Here is a 16355-nt window from a genome sequence, read left to right on the forward strand (position 1 = left end):
TACCTGGTTCCATCTTTTCATGGGAAATAGATGGGGAAACAGTGAAAACCGTGTTAGACTTTATTTTTTTGGGCTCCAAAATCACTGCAGATGGTGATTGCAGCCAGGAAATTAAAAGACGCTTACTCCTTGGAAGGAAACTTATGACCAACCTAGATAGCATGTTCAAAAGCAGAGACATTACTTTGCCAACAAAGATCCGTCTAGTCAAGGCTATGGTTTTTCCAGTGGTCATGTATGGATGTGAGAGTTGGACTGTGAAGAAAGCTGAGCACTGAAGAATTGATGCTTTTGAACTGTGGTGCTGGAGAAGACTGTTGAGAGTCCCTTGGACTGCAAGGAGCTCCAACCAGTCCATTCTAAAGGAGATCAATCCTGGGTGTTCATTGGAAGGACTGATGCTGAAGCTGAAACTCCAATACTTCATGCGAAGAGTTGACTAACTGGAAAAGACCCTGATGCTGGGAGGGATTGGGGGCAGGAGGAGAAGGGGACAACAGAGGATGAGATGGCTGGATGGCATCACCGACTCAATGGACATGAGGTTGAGTGAACTCTGGGAGTTGATGATGGACAGGGAGGCCTGGCGTGCTGTGATTCATGGGGTCGCAAAGAGTCAGACACGACTGAGTGACTGAACTGAACTGAACTGGACTTGTTATTTGAGTATACACTGAAAACAGAACAGATAACTGGAACACAGCTGGGCCCATGATTATTGATAACCAGGCAGAATTAGAAGGTGAACCACTTTGGAGCTTTTGAAGGGCCTGTTATGTAGCAAGTTTTAGTACTGTATTTTCTGGAAAGATGTCTCCATTGTGAAAGTACTTTGTAGGCGTTAATGCTTGCGGTCTTCCATAGCAGTGACGGGTTTGTGTTTGTGTGTATGCATCCTTTCTTTTACAGACAGATGCATTTCAGAAGCCTGTCCCGTTGGAGCAACATCCTGACTATGCAGAATACATCTTCCACCCTATGGACCTTTGTACGTTGGAAAAGGTGGGCTTCCATCAGAGAGCCCACAGCTGTCGAGATGACTCAAGATTCGCCCTCACTTCCCAGCCCTGTCTCAAGTTAGATCGCTCCTCTGTGTCTCCCCTGCGCCACTTTTATTTGGAGGGAAGAATGCTCATTCCCCTAACTTCTTTGTAACATTTTCCCAAGGACTGCAGTGGGTGTTGAAACCCACTGCTTAGCGGCAAATAGTATTTCTGCTGGTGATTCTAGCCTTTTATCCGAGAAAGTTACAGCTTCTAAGCATTAGTGATTTGATTGATTTGGGGTTTACCCTTCTCTTTCTTTTGGAGGTGTTAATGAGAGCATCAGGAAGGAAGTAGAGAAAATTAAGTATCTTGGAAACCTTCATGTTAGCAGTAAACATGTGCCTTCTTAGATCTTGACTTACTTCATGGAGAAGGGTATTTCTGTAGTGCCTAACCCTGGTTTTCAAAGGTTCAAACTGAAATTCCATGCTGAAAATTACACTGGTAGCATTTTAGACTATGTCTGTCATCTTGGTGCTGATTTTCAAATTTTTGGCACCAAAATATTCTTAAAGAGAAGCATGAATGAGGAGAAAACACTACTTTATATTGTGTGTATTGATGGACCCACTCCCCCAACCTCCAAACAGTAAATTCAACCTGCTTTGGAAGATTGCTCACACCCTTATGGTGTTAAAAAAAGACATTCCAAAGAGATGAGGTTGGAATCCTAATTTCACAAATTAATAGCTTTGGAACTTTGGATTAGTTTTTTAACATTACTATACCTCAGTTTCCCTGTCTGTAAAATGGGGATAAAAATGGCTTCATTGAATTTTCAATTATGAGACTTATGGGAGACTGTCCAATTCATAATAAATGTGTAAATATATAAAGTACCCTGGTTCATTTGAAGAAGCTGTTTGATAAATGACAGTGGTATAAGATAGAAGATTCAGGTTAGTGTGATGAATTCAGTGAATGCATTTTTATAGAGTTATAGATCTTAACTGTAATAGCATCTTGGGAAATGAGTAAAAGCATTAATTAATTTGGCAAATGACTGCTAAGAAAATTATGTGGGGACGCAGGTGTTACAGGCTGTGGCTTATAGAGACTCACTGATGATTATTTTCTGTGGCTTTTCTCCCCAGAATGCTAAAAAGAAAATGTATGGCTGCACAGAAGCCTTCCTGGCTGATGCAAAATGGATTTTGCACAACTGCATCATTTATAATGGGGGTGAGTGGCTTAGATGACTCTTAGAAAAGAGAGTATGCTGTGTGTGTTTCCTGTTCTCCTGCCTTTCATTAAAAAAAAAAAAAAAATCTGGGTCTTTTTTCATGCATCAGAACCCAGAGCTGAAGAAACTTACATGTAAATTGCTAATGTGTATGAATAGGGGGCAGTGACTACATGCATTTTAGGGTATGAGCTGATGTCCGCTGTTGCTTGTGACTATGTGATGCTTTTACCTGTCCTCTTAATTTTTAAAAAATAATTATTTATCTTTGGTTGCACTGGGTCTTTGCTGCTGTGTGTGGGCTTTCTCTAGTTGCGCGAGTGGGCACTACTCTTCGTTGCCGTGCATGGGGTTCTCATCTCAGTGGCTTCTCTTGTTGCAGAGAACAGGCTCTTAGTGCTCAGGCTTCAGTCATGGTCCATGGGCTTAGGAGGTCCACAGCATATGAAATCTGGGATTGAACCCGTGTCCCCTGCGCGGGCACGTAGATTCTTAACCATTATATCGTCAGGGAAGGCCTCCCTGTCCTTCTTATTGGAATAATTATGTAAAATAGAAAGCACAGGTTTTACAGGTACATTCCATGAATCTGACAAATGTGTTCCACCTCCGTAGCTCCAAGCGCAGATGAGACCCTGAAACATTTCTATCACCCGATTATATCCCAGTTGCCTCTCTTCACTAAATCCACACTCCTCAAAAGGAACGACTGTTCTGTTTTCTATAACTGAGAATTAATTCTCCATATTGTAGAATTTCGTATCAGTGGAGTCTTGACTGTGTTGACAGATTGTAATATTTTGGGGATTCACTTCTGTTGTATGTATTATTGCTTTGTTTCTTCTTACTGTGGCGTGGTATCAGTATTGTGTCAATATACAGTGTATCCATTTCCTTTGTTGATGTTGATGGATATTTGTATTGTTTTCAGTTTTCAGCTGTTATGAATAAAGCCCCCTGTGAACATTGTTACAGAAGTCTTTGTGTAGACATAGGCTTTCATTTCTCCTGGATAAATACCCAAGAGGGGTATTCCTAGATCATTGAGTAGGTTTGTATTTAAATGATAAGAAATTTTACCAAGCCGTTTCATCAGTCGGTTGTATTATTTTACACTCCTAGCAGTGTATGTGCGAGTTTTTGTTGTGCCACATCATTGCCAACATTTGATATTGTCTCTTTTTAACTTTAGCCATTCTTGAAGGCATGAAGTGTTATGCAGTGGCCATTTTATCTGTCTCTAATGACTAGGTATTGGGTATCTTTTGTGTTTATTAGTCATTTGTACATCTTTTGTTGGTAAAACGTCTATTAAGATCTTTTGTTCATTTCCTCAAAAATTGGATTTTTTTAAATTATTGAGTTTTAGGACTTTTCTTTAGATTCCGTATAAAGTTTTGTTAGTTACGTTTTTGTGGATTAAGCCTTCTGGGCAGATTGGAGGAGACTTCCCATTAAAATCTCTTCCATGGGCACCTTTCCCATTGCCTCCCTTCTCCCATAATCCTCTCTCTCTGCCTTCTTGCCGGGTAGATCTTTAAGCGTGTCCTGCCCCGTCCTGCTCCTCTAGTCTGCTGCTGAAACACTCCTCTCTCTTTGCCTTGATGATTTTTCCTTGTCCTCCAGCCTCAGCCTTTCCGTCCTGAGGAGTTTTACTTTGTGACCGAGACCAGATTACATACTTTTGTTAAGGGCTCTCGTACCTGTCCTTCCACATGACCGTATTTATCACACTTTGTTGATGGTGCTTTTTAAATTTTGAGTTGCTCACCAGAGGGCAGGGTCTCTAAGGGCCTATCTTGTTTCCTATACACACTTGGGCCCAGCATAGACTGTTGTTAGCTGATGTTTGAAGAGAGAAATATGAGTGGATGACTATCTGCTTAAAGTACATATTTTGCTCTACTAACATGTTTGCAGGGCTGGGAATGCAGGGATGGGAGAAAGATATGTATCTAGGCATTGGGAATTTGTGTGAAGGTTATTAACTCAAATACAGAGAAAGGCCAGTGAGATCATACAGCCAAGTGAATGAAGCCAGGTAGCAGAAAACCAGTAGAGTAAGCCAGGATGACCAGTGAGGGGAGCTGGAGGCTGCAACAACAGGGACCGCCTACCCACTCTGGAGAGGTCGCCATTGGACACTCCAGTGATTTGTTGGATACAGAGTTTTCTGGTCTTCTGAGTTTTCAAACATGTCAGAAATCTAGGTATTTGTGTGTATGAAACCTTTTGCCACCGAATCTACAGTTTCTAAAAACATTCTGTTCAATACAACATGCCTTTTTGACCTTCTTGTTCTCTGGTTTAGTGCAAAGGTGAGGGATTAAGAGTTAGACCTGGAGCCATAACCTCAATTCATTAGCTCAGTGATCTCATATATGCGATGACTCTTGAACCTCGGTTTACTCTTAGGTGAAATGAGGCCATTCGTGCTTGCTTCCTAATAAGGCTTTTTTAAGGAGTTAAGTCTGAGAAGGCAATGGCAAGCCACTCCAGTACTCTTGCCTAGAAAATCCCATGGACGGAGGAGCCTGGTAGGCTGCAGTCCATGGGTCGCTACGAGTCAGACATGACCGAGTGACTTCACTTTTCACTTTCACACATTGGAGAAGGAAATGGCAACCCACTCCAGTGTTCTTGCCTGGAGAATCCCAGGGACGGGGGAGCCTGGTGGGCTGCCGTCTCTGGGGTCACACAGAGTCGGACACGACTGAAGCGACTTAGCAGCAGCAGCAAGGAGTTAAGTTCATTGCACCAGGCACACTGGACTTAGTCAATTAAATGTTTTCTTTTCCCTGGACTCTTCTTCTTGGGTTAGGGTCTGGGACAATGGACAGAAGAAGGCGCCTTTATTTATATATTTATTTGTTTATGGCTGTGCTGGATCTTCGTTGCTGCGAGGGCTTTTCTCTGGTTGCAGAGAGCAGGGGCTACTCTCTAGTCGAGACACATGGGCTTCTCATTGTGGTGACTTGTCCCAGAGCATGGGCTCTAAGGTGCTTGGGCTTCGGTAGTTGTGGCGCACGGGCTTAGTTACTCGTGTAATTTTCCTGGACCAGGGATCAAACCTGAGTCCCCTGCATGCGGACTCTTTATCACTGGATTACTGGGGAAGTCCAGAAGGCTCCTTTCCGCTAATTTGGGCCTTGATAAAAGCATCTTTCAAATATTAACTTGTGAACTATTGGGAAACCACCACAAATTGTTCCCTTTCAGGAAGTATCTCAGCACCAAACGTTGGTTCCTGGGAAAAGTCATCTAAACTGATGTTAGAAGCCAGACATGTCTGGTTTTTAACCTTTAAAGGGTTAATCCCAAGGGAAAGCAAGTGAAAAGGTTGTTAATAGAGGTATAAATCCTAAGGCTCTGTAGGTATAAATCCGAACGTGTTTCCTGTGTTTCCATTTGAATTAATCCTATTGTCTTATTCCCTTAGGAAACCACAAATTGACGCAAATTGCAAAAGTAGTCATCAAAATCTGTGAGCATGAGGTATGTGTTTCCCACTGTCCCCTTTTAATTGTACCTGGAATGATGGGTTGGGTGATCGATGTTCCCACTGGTGGAATTGTCCGAGGGTAGTTGTGGAGATTTGAGAATTTGTTGACACACCGACAGCGTCTTTTCTCTTCGAGGAAAATAAAAGCAATAGAGGGACCATAGTATGTGATGATAACGCCCTTACCTTATCTGTGATCTGAGAGACAGGATTTTTTCAGCCTTGACTGGTGGTCAAGCGCTGCATGTAGTGTAGAGTTTATGATTTCTTTGCCCCACAATCTGTGGCATTTCCTTGGGTCCCTTTTAGTCTTCTTCTTTTTTTTTTTTTTGTTAAAGCGTATATATTTCAAAAGGGCAAAAAAATTAGTATCATTTACAGTATCTTAAGATAAACTGCCTTTGAATGGGAGCTTTCTTTCTAGTACTTTGAGGTCTACAAGACGTATCTAGAAAATTTATTACTGTGGAAAATGAAGATGGCTTAAATCGAATGGGGGGCAGGGGAAGGCCTGTGGTTTTTCTTTTTGATTAATTGATGTAACGCTGTCCTTCAGGCAGCTGAGGGAGTTTCATATTTTCTTTAGACATCATTAGGCGCCGAAGCTCTTGCAGGACAACTTTGATGCTATATGAATTCTGCTGTTTTGCTAGCACTGATAACGGCTCTTGGGTCCACCACTCCATTAGAACTATTAGCTCCATTCATATTAATTTTTGTTACAAATCTTACAAAGGGGGGTGCTTCTGGGTATTTAGGTCCACGTTCTATTTGAAGGCTGTATATTCGGTTTTCATAAGTTGTCCGAGCCCGTGGTGGCTGCCGTCCTGCCTCGCTGTTGCTCAAAGGCTGACCCCTTCTTCCCTTTCAGTCTTCTTGTGGCAGGTGTTTGCATTTGACGTTATTTGCAGGAAATGTCCTGAATTTCTCCAAGAATGGCCCAGGTGTCCTGGAAGAATACCCCCTGGTTTTGATGGTGTGGATGAAATGAACCTCCTGGGCTGGGCTCAGATTGCTCCATGTGTGTGGGGAATGGACCAAGTTAGGAAGCTGGGAGACTTGGTTCAGAAAGAGATGATGATGGCTTGGGCTGGGTGAACGCATCTGGGTTGGTGAGAAATAGTCCAGTTAATGTCCAGGGTATTCCCCACTTAGTTTAGCTAAACTTACCTGCCAGTATCGTATCGTCATATATTTCTTGAGGACTTGCAGATATAAGGCCCCTGGGAGTGACACATTCTAACACCTTTTTGCTTTACAGATGAATGAAATTGAAGTTTGTCCAGAGTGTTATCTAGCTGCCTGCCAAAAACGAGATAACTGGTTTTGTGAGCCTTGTGTAAGTTGGGTTTCCTTTTCTATCTTTGTTTTCTGAACTCTCTGCCTTTGATGACCCAGGATGGCTTTCTCCAGGTGGCTGACTGGATGAAACTTTGGATGATGTTTTTAGATAATTTTCTTGCTGATACAGTTATAGTCAGAAAGGGAGTAATCCAGGTGGGATAAACCTCTTTCGCTAAAAGTTCAAAGCATCATGATTGACTGTGGGGGGGGGGTCTGTTAGTCCTTGAAAACAGCAGGATGCAGAGTAAAAGAAAAGCTCATCAGAGGAAAGACATACCAACCTCATGCAGATGGTGAGCCAGCAGTGGTAAATGAGTCTATTACTTGCAAATCATCTGGGGTCTATTTTAAGAGGTTTGGAAATCCCTTCTAGGATTAACTCCATGATCTTGCCAAACCATGGTTCTTTTTTTTTTCCCCTTTCTTTAAGATTTGATCAACGATTTAATCACACTGACATAGTCAGAGCTCAGGAAAGGGCAGGAAAATACAGGGTTGTCTGGATTTCCCTTTTTTTAAAAAAATCTTTTTAATTGGAAGATAATTGCTGTGTTGGTTTCTGCCCTCCACCACAGTGAGTCAGTCACAGGCACACGTGTCTCCTCGCTCTTGAACCTCCCTCCCACCTCCCACCCCTTCCCACGCCTCTAGGTTGTCACTCAACAACAGGTTGAGCTCCCCTGTGCTATATCGCGTCTTCCCACTAGCTGTCTGTTTTACATGCGAAACCATGGTTCTTGAGGATGGGTTGGGGGTAGGGAGAGAACGTCACCCTTGTTGCCTGCAGGGATCTACATTTCCCAAACTGGTGCTTTGCAGAGAGAGGTGTGTTTTGGGGTGGGCTGGGAGTATGGGAGTGCAGGTGGAGGGGATTGGGCAGCAAGACTTGTCATTAGAGTTGAGAGTCAAAGCATAGTTGATAGCTTTTCCTGCCTTTGGAGATGAGTATCTGAATAGTTAAAGCTCTGAATAGCACTTGGTGAAGAATAAAGGTGCCTAGTGCTGCCTGTTATTCTGTGCTGGATGTCATGTGCATTTAACCCTCCAACTTAATGGAGAGTGTAGGTATCACTGTCCCCGTGTTGCCCAGAAAGGGTCAGTCTCCTGCCCACTGCCATCCCGGTGGTAGTGGCACAGCCAGGATTCAACGCTGGACTTGTCAGCGCTTACTTCTTCTCAGGTTCCGCATTTAGCTCCCAGCCTTGCCCAGGCTTACTGGCCACGCATCTGGGGACTGCTGCTTGGGGAGACAGACCCTGCTTGAAACTTTCCTCTTTCGTTTGGTGGCCTGTCTCACCACTCCCTTGCCTGAACCTCACCTACTGAGCTTTATGTATGGGTCTTGCTGTCGAATACGTACAAATGCAGGATTTTGTTTTTCTTTTTCCTAGAGCAATCCACATCCTTTGGTTTGGGCAAAACTGAAGGGGTTTCCATTCTGGCCTGCGAAAGCTCTGAGAGATAAAGATGGGCAGGTGGATGCCCGTTTCTTTGGACAACACGACAGGTGGGAGTTAAACATGGGCTTCAGACACGCAGCTCCGAGTGAGCCTCTGATCCTGCCAATGAATGCAGGAAGGGGCGGGGGGCACGGCTATTATTTGATCGTCGTGATACCCACCGATGATCTTGTACTTTAGAAATATGGCCTGGGCTGTGTTAAGCCTGATTGTGCACCGGCTTCTGGTTTTTTCAGGTAGGTTGGAAAGGATCTTGCTTTCGTGATTTTGTGGATGCAGCCGCATGGGCATTGGTTCCACGGCTGTTTTAAGCTCTGCTGTTCTTTTTTCCCCCCTGCAGTAAATTAAATCACCGCACAAATTGCTTTTCAAAATAATGCTTTCAGGGATCAGAAGCATTTCCCCAGATTGCTGGTAAATGAATCTCCCATCGTCGTGTGGGGTAGTCCCCTCCTGTTCCTTTTTCTGTGGAGCTAAAATGGGAAATTAGAAGGGGTTGCTGTTTTGACAGGTAGGAGCCCTCCCTCCTAGCCTTCCTGCCCTCCCCCTTGCCCCTCCCAGCGATGCGAGTTATTCTAGCTAGATGTGAATTACTCTAGCTAATAGCGGCTCTCTGCAGAGCTCAGCCCCCACCCCCCCGCTTCAGAACAACAGGCAGACGGAGATGAGTGGCGGTTAATATCTCTGGCTCTCTTTCAGCAAGTTATGTTGTGATTAAATGAGGGACCCCCCCTCCCCCTCCCCCTAGCAGGCAGGCTGGGAAAGTGTTTGTATATTTAAAAGACATATTTTGAAAATTATACCCACCCACAGAACATACAGAAAATGCAGTTTATCATTTGAAACAACTGCAGAATCTGAAATAATTGCTTCTTGTGAAATTTTGCTTGTCATCTTGGGGGAAAAAGAAAGACGAATTTCAAAGTAATCTGCAAAGTCACTTACCAGGAATCCGTGCAGTGCATTGATAGGAGACAAGATGGAAATTAGCGGAGATGGTTCTGGGTTTCATGGCAAGTATTATATTTTGATCTTGATCGTGTTTTGTTGGGAAGCTTTCTGAAATTCCCTTATTCGTTCGTTCATTCAAAAAAACATGTTTTCAGTGTGTGCCGTGTGCCAGGCCAAGTGAATGCTACTGTGGCAGCTGACATTGTTTTAAGTGCTTTTTTCAATAGAAGGTGCTTTTATCCCCATTTCATTGATAGGAAAACTGAGGCCCAGAACTGGAAAGTAGCTCAGCTGTGTGACTGTGTTCCTCTCAAGACATAGCCTCCTAGAGGCTTCCTGTCAGTAAGCAAATAGGATGTCCCTTTCAATAGTTCCTGGGTCTCCTTTAAGAAAAAGGAAACCCTTTTCTGAAATCATTTGTAAAATAACTTCATGGAACTTAGGGCAGCAATGCCAGACAAAAGTGGGAGAGGGTGCAATCCCAGTGACTGTGGCTGGTCAGCTCCTGGGGGTGCAGGGTACTGGTCAGGTGCGTCTTTCCCCAGCATCCCTCCAGGTAGGGGCTCATCCTCCACCTCACCGACAGAGCGGAGGCTGGCCCAGCGAAGGGGCGTCAGCTGTCGGGGCCGCCTGGAGCTCCCCGCTGCTCCTCAGAGCCCCGTTTTGGTCCCGACTCCTGCCCACTCGGCTGAAAGCTCCGGAGGCCCCGCAGACGCTGGCCTGGGGGCATCTGGCTCCTGCCCAGCCCTCGTTCTGCCTGGCTGCACCTTTGGTTCCTCCGGCCTCTGCAGAATGACAGCAGTGAGTGGGAGCGGATGAGAAGCGGGTGGTTTCCAGCACTCTGAGGGCGGGGGTGGGTATTTTGGGGGTTCCGTGTTCATATGTATCGTGACTGAGCATCACCAAGAGCTGTGAGCCAGCCTGTTCCCTGGACTCTGCCCCATGGCCAGGCTTTGTTTCTCCCTGGTGGTTTTCTCTTAAAAAATAGGAAGGAGATGCTCTTAACTTTTGAGTAAAACAGAAGATAAAATGTTTGTATTTTCTACTTTAAAATTTTGGAAGACTTGGTGTTGGGTCCAAATTCCCAAGGCACTTTGATGGCACCTGAGTATAGGGGGTCCTTGCATTAGACTGGGTGTGAGTTTCCCACCCGTTCTCCCCACTAAGTCCACGTTGCTCCCCATGGCTTTGTACCTGACCGAGTTTATGGTCTGTGAAATCCCTGAGGTCTCCTTGGAGACGCTTATTCCTACCAGATTGCCATCTACACGCTCGGTTGAGGGGTGTCAGGTATCGCAAAGGCACACCCCGGATGCTCTTACATCCACTCTGCCTTCCCCAGAGCATGTGGTTTTGTTTCCATCTCCTCCTGCCTTTGCTTGGGTGACTGATTCCAGAAAATAGCTCACGTTCTAGTGGATTTCTGCAGAGCACGCTAGGATGTGAGGGTTGATGGTAGGAAGACAGAACTAGCCTGAATCAAGAGTTGAAGGGCTCTTACCCCAAGGCTAATAGGCTCTTTTCCCATTTTTTCCATGTGAATTATCTCACATTCAGAACTATGCACCCCTTTTAGGGTTGTGGTTTTCTAACCTTTCCTTCTAGTCCCGTGGAGAATCTCAGTTTTAAAAGAGAATAGAAACCTCCTTATGTCTGAGTGCGTGAGAGTGAGATTTGGGGAATAATTATCTTCTCGGAGGTGTGGTCTAGGATCCAGACTGTTTTCTTACTCTCTACCAACCCAGAGGCAAAGGGGATTTATTATTTTTTTAATGGATTAAACTGACTAAGCTACTGAGCCTTTTAATGTAGCTGAGTGTCTTGTTCACATTCAGTCCTTATGACAGAACATGCCTGTTAAGTGGATTGTCAATTAACCATTCAAACCAAGTCATTTAAAAACAAATGGAATATGTATTTAAGAATCTTGGTAATTCCACCAGGATACTTTCGTTTGCGTTAAGGAAAAAAAGAAAAAAACACCGTTTTGGAAACAGCCTAAATGACCATCGAGGGATGAATGGATAAAGAAAATGTGGTCTCCACAATACAGTGGAATACTGTTCTGCCTTAAGAAAGATGAAGCATCGCGGCTGTACTGGAAGGACTTTGGGCAAAGTGGAATAAGCCAGTTCCACGAATGCTGCATGGTTCCATTTGTAGGAGGTATCTGAGATAGTCGGGTTCATAGAATCCGAGTAGAGTGGTGGTTGCCAGGGGCTGAGGAAAAAGGGAGACTGCAGATTAAAGGATACAAAGTTTCAGTTAAACAACATGAGTAAGCTTTGGAGAGCTGCAGTACCAGCATATACCTGCAGCTAGCTGTTGATGAAAGAATGTTGCCTGCTCTGTCAGTAAGCGCAGGATGTTACTGCCACCAAGCCAGTAGAGACACCCGGATGATGAACCCTGAGGTAGCTTAGGATGGAGACAAATGGGTACCCAGCTGCCAAGCGCTCGGCCATTGCAGCCACCCCGCAGCGGTGCACCCCGAGGGGACTCAGGATGAGAGAGCTAAGGTGCATGTCAGAGGAAAGATTTCGGTGAACCCAAACTCTTGCATCTTCCCAGACTGAGAAAAATGCTGAATTCCTTAACGCGAGATGTGGTTTTCTTTAACAGGAATCTTTTGAAGTTCTGGCTACCTGGTCTTTGTTGCAAAAACACTCCTGTATATCGTGCCTCCTCCCTTGCCTCTTTGGGGCAGTCTCTCAGCGTGATCTGAGAGGCTGCATCCTGGGCTAACGTCCTCAGTTTTGTCTGCCAAATAAAACATAATTCTCAACTTTTCGGCTGTGCCGTTTTTCCGTCGACACAGCAGTAATGTATGATACACTTGTTAAGAGGGTGCATTTGTTAAGAGGGCAGATCTCAACTTAAGTGTTCTTGCACAATCAAATTTGTAAAAAAAAAAAGAAAACTTAAGAATCTTGGAAACGACCAAGGCTGATTTAAACTCCCTTTCTCTTTTGTGCTCCCAGGGCCTGGGTTCCAATAAATAATTGCTACCTCATGTCTAAAGAAATTCCTTTTTCTGTGAAAAAGACTAAAAGCATCTTCAACAGTGCAATGCAAGAGATGGAGGTTTATGTGGAGAACATCCGGCGGAAGTTCGGGGTTTTTAATTACTCTCCATTCAGGACACCCTACACGCCCAACAGCCAGTACCAAATGCTGCTCGACCCCTCCAACCCTGGCGCTGGTGCCGCCAAGATGGACAAGCAGGAGAAGGTCAAGCTCAGCTTTGACATGACGGCATCGCCCAAGATCCTGATGAGCAAGCCAATGCTGAGCGGGGGTGCAGGCCGCAGGATCTCCTTGTCCGACATGCCGCGCTCCCCCATGAGCACAAACTCCTCCGTGCACACAGGCTCTGATGTGGAGCAGGACGCTGAGAAGAAGGCCACTTCCAGCCACTTCAGCGCCAGTGAAGAGTCCATGGACTTCCTGGACAAGAGCGCAGGTCAGCCCCAGGGAGAGAGGGTGCCGGGGGTCCCTGGGACACAGGGGTTTTCATCCGGGCGACACCTGTCTGGCCCTGCCTACCTGGTGAGCATCAGAGAGTCAGAGGGAGCTGGGTGGGGGGATCTCATCCCAGTGGAGCCGATTTTAAATTTTAAGTGAGTAAACCCATTGGGATTCTTGCTATCCTTGTTCAGTCGCGTCATGTCTGCCTCTTTGCGACCCCGTGGACTCCAGCACGGTTCCACAAATGAGAAAAGCGTTCCCCAAAGGCCAGCTGGAGGTCATTCCTAGAAGTGGGCAGAGGTGGCCAGAAATCCTTCAGAGTTCGGCTCAAATGCCTCGGAGATGAATCACGATTTCCTGTAATCGTTTTTTTCTTTCTCAAGAATTTTATTTTAATGGAAACAGTATTTTTCTGTCAAAACCAGATACTCACATTACTGAAGGCTCAAATATTCGAGAAACATGTAAGGGAAACAGGAATATTCTCTCCCCAGAGACAGCAGAGCACTCCCACTCCTTGAATGGTCCCAGTCCACTCCTCCCCACGCCCCGCTCAGGTTAACAGTCTTGTTGCATCTTGCAGCCTGGCTGCTGTGGCAGAGGTGAAGGAGGGGGATGCTGGTCTCGGATCAGGTCCCAGCTCTGCCATTCACTAGCTCTGTGGCTTTAGGCACGGTGCCTGATCCTCCCATGCCTTGGTTTCCTCTCCTGTAACGCAGCCATAATGATAGGCCCTGCCTCAGTGTTTCTTGTGAGGATTAATGAACCGATATACATAAGGGGTTTAGAATAGTACCTAAGATAGTAAGTGCTACAAAAACGTTGGCTGCTCTATTATTTATTCTGGTAGTCACTCATCCCATGCCGATACGGATCTGGAGAGGTGTTGCAAAGGAGGGGTGCTGGCTGAGTGTACCAAAAGCAAGGATGACTTAAATTGAATTCTTTTCTATCCAGATATAATTCAGTTGCAGGTTAAAACCTATGAGAGGGCTTCCCAGATGGTCTAGTGGCTGGAACTCTGAGCTCCCAATTCAGGGGACCCAGGTTTGATCCCTGGTCAGGGAACTAGATCCCACATGCCACAGCTGAGACCTGGTGCAGCTAAATAAATACTAAAAAAAAAAAAAAACCTGTGAGAAATGGTTTCCACAAGGAAATGGGTTTACTGTCATTTTTCTTGAAACATGGCCTTGACTGTTTGTTCTTTCTTGTTCTATCTTTGAGAGGCATAGGTAAAAAAAATAAAGCTGTACATGAAACGTGATGAGGAATGCAGCAGCCTGCAGGCTCTGGGCAGAGGAGACTTGTTCAACCTCAGGGCACATGCCCCATTCTCAAGGGTTTCAGCCCATGGTTGCCGCCCAGAGATGTGGGCTTAGGGTTTTCACGTCTTAACATTCTTACAGAGAAATGGGGAATCTGCCTTTTTATGTAGACTCTCCAGTTATGAAAGTTCAGCTCAAAATGTCTGAAGATATTTCCCAGAATGAATAAAGCACATCCACAGGTTGGACCACCAGTATTTAGACTTCTGGCCAGAGCAGTACCCTTGGATAGCCTTTCAGATCACCCCCTCTCCCTACCTCCCTCCTTTCCTGTTTCCCTTCTTTCCTTCACATAGAACTTTTTGGGGAGCAGGCATCAGGAATTTCCTGGTGGTCCAATGGTTAGGACTCCAAGGTCTCACTGCTGAGGCCTGGGTTCGATCTTTGGTTGGGGAACTAAGATTCCACAAGCTGCATGCCCCCCCGCTCCCAGAAAACCCCCCTCTCCCCCCCAAAAAGAAAGAGGAGCAGGCATCAGTTAAGAGAACATCAGTATCCCCAGAAGATAAAATGATGAAGCCTTAGTCAATGGTGAACTCAAAAGATTTCCACTCACTTTGGTTCACGCTGTGGCTTCTTTCTGGGTGGCTGCTTATTTTCAATTACTGCTGTAGCTGCTCTCTGAGTGGCTCTAGGTGGAGCAGAGTTAATCACCAACGGCTTTTGATTCTTCAGGGTAAAGGCTGCAGTCTCTTCCTCAGTTCTGATCCAGACACGTGGTTGATGGACTCAAGGTTGAGTTTCAGAGCTTTGTTCTGGGATGACATAACTTCTGTTGACATAGCTTCAGAAAAACACTTGCCCTTTGCCCCCTTGCTTCTGACCAGGGTCCTTAAAGGCTTACTTTTATTCCATGACATGATTTCATTTAAGCCAACAACATATGGTGTATAATCACACAAGCTTCTCAGCGTCTGAGTTCCTATTGAAATCCTAATGTTGAGAAAGTGTTTTAATGGGCAGCAAGCCCATGAAATACTGTTGCCTGAACTTTTCATCACCATGATTTTTTTTTTTTTTTGCTATCGTGTACTATCACCTGTTTTATTACATTCTTAAATATTAGATCCTCAATTTAGCTTCATGTGAAGCTAAATAAAATCCACAAGCTCATGTGTTTAAATTGCTTTTTTTTTTTTGCTAATGTACATGAAATTAGCACATAGCTTGTAAAGTAAAACATGTTGGTCCGTGAACCACTGTGGATGTTTCGACACCATATTTCTGAAACAGTTTCAGAGGAGTATGAGGAACATGTAATGGGTTTAATTAAGCTTCTCTCGTCCCTCAAGAGGGGCAGAGATTGAAATGATGCCAGAATTCCTGACAAAGTTCCTCATTATTTGAGTGACTTTTGAAGTAGTGGGTTCGCAGATGCCCCATTTCAGTAGAATTTAAAATCTGTTTCCCGAAACATAATCTGCTTGCTAGTATGTGTCTGGGTTATTTTGCTGATCATTAGTTAGGCAGTCCGGAGAAGGCAATGGCAAGCCACTCCAGTACTCTTGCCTGGAAAATCCCATGGATGGAGGAGCCTGGTAGGCTGCAGTCCGTGGGGTCGCTAAGGGTCGGACACGACTGAGCGACTTCACTTTCACTTTTCACTTTCACACATTGGAGAAGGAAATGGCAACCCACTCCAGTGTTCTTGCCTGGAGAATCCCAGGGACGGGGGAGCCTGGTGGGCTTCCGCCTATGGGGTCACAAAGAGTCGGATACGACTGAAGTGACTTAGCAGCAGCAGCAGTTAGGCAGTCAATGAGTAGTGTAGGAAGAGAAGGTATTTATTAAAAAATCTTTTTAGTCTTAGAAACTGTCCGCTTTCTGGAGCCAGATGGTAAATATTTTAGGCTTTGTAGGTCTCTTGTCACAACTCTGCAATTATTCAACACCTTGTTTGTGTTACTAAAACAGCCATAGGCAGTATGTGACTGTGACACTGAAATTTGAATTCCATATGATTGTTATGTTTTTGGGAGCTATGAATCCTTTTTTTCTTCCCTAAACCACTTAAAAATGATAAATACCCTTCTTGGCTTCCCAAGTGACTCAGTGGTAATGAATCTGCCTGCA

The 16355-nt window shown here is 44.9% G+C and overlaps 1 protein-coding gene and 1 pseudogene across 20 annotated transcripts in view; one reads left to right on the forward strand and one right to left on the reverse strand.

The window, feature by feature from the left end:
- Positions 1–16355, forward strand: part of ZMYND8 (zinc finger MYND-type containing 8) — a 119888-nt gene that overhangs the window by 53071 nt on the left and 50462 nt on the right. For all 20 annotated transcript variants that reach the window (XM_055438395.2, XM_055438430.2, XM_088843700.1 and 17 more), the window contains 6 exons: positions 910–1002; positions 2141–2228; positions 5669–5724; positions 6993–7070; positions 8467–8582; positions 12468–12949. In XM_055438395.2, the coding sequence (XP_055294370.1) occupies positions 910–1002; positions 2141–2228; positions 5669–5724; positions 6993–7070; positions 8467–8582; positions 12468–12949 (913 nt within the window). The remainder of the gene's footprint in view (positions 1–909; positions 1003–2140; positions 2229–5668; positions 5725–6992; positions 7071–8466; positions 8583–12467; positions 12950–16355) is intronic.
- LOC148775325 (ubiquitin-conjugating enzyme E2 variant 1 pseudogene) lies at positions 6262–6922 on the reverse strand (annotated as a pseudogene).

This window comes from Moschus berezovskii, chromosome 15 (assembly GCF_049115385.1).
Source record: "Moschus berezovskii isolate FMDL1 chromosome 15, NW_MosBer_1.0, whole genome shotgun sequence".
Taxonomy (NCBI): domain Eukaryota; kingdom Metazoa; phylum Chordata; class Mammalia; order Artiodactyla; family Moschidae; genus Moschus; species Moschus berezovskii.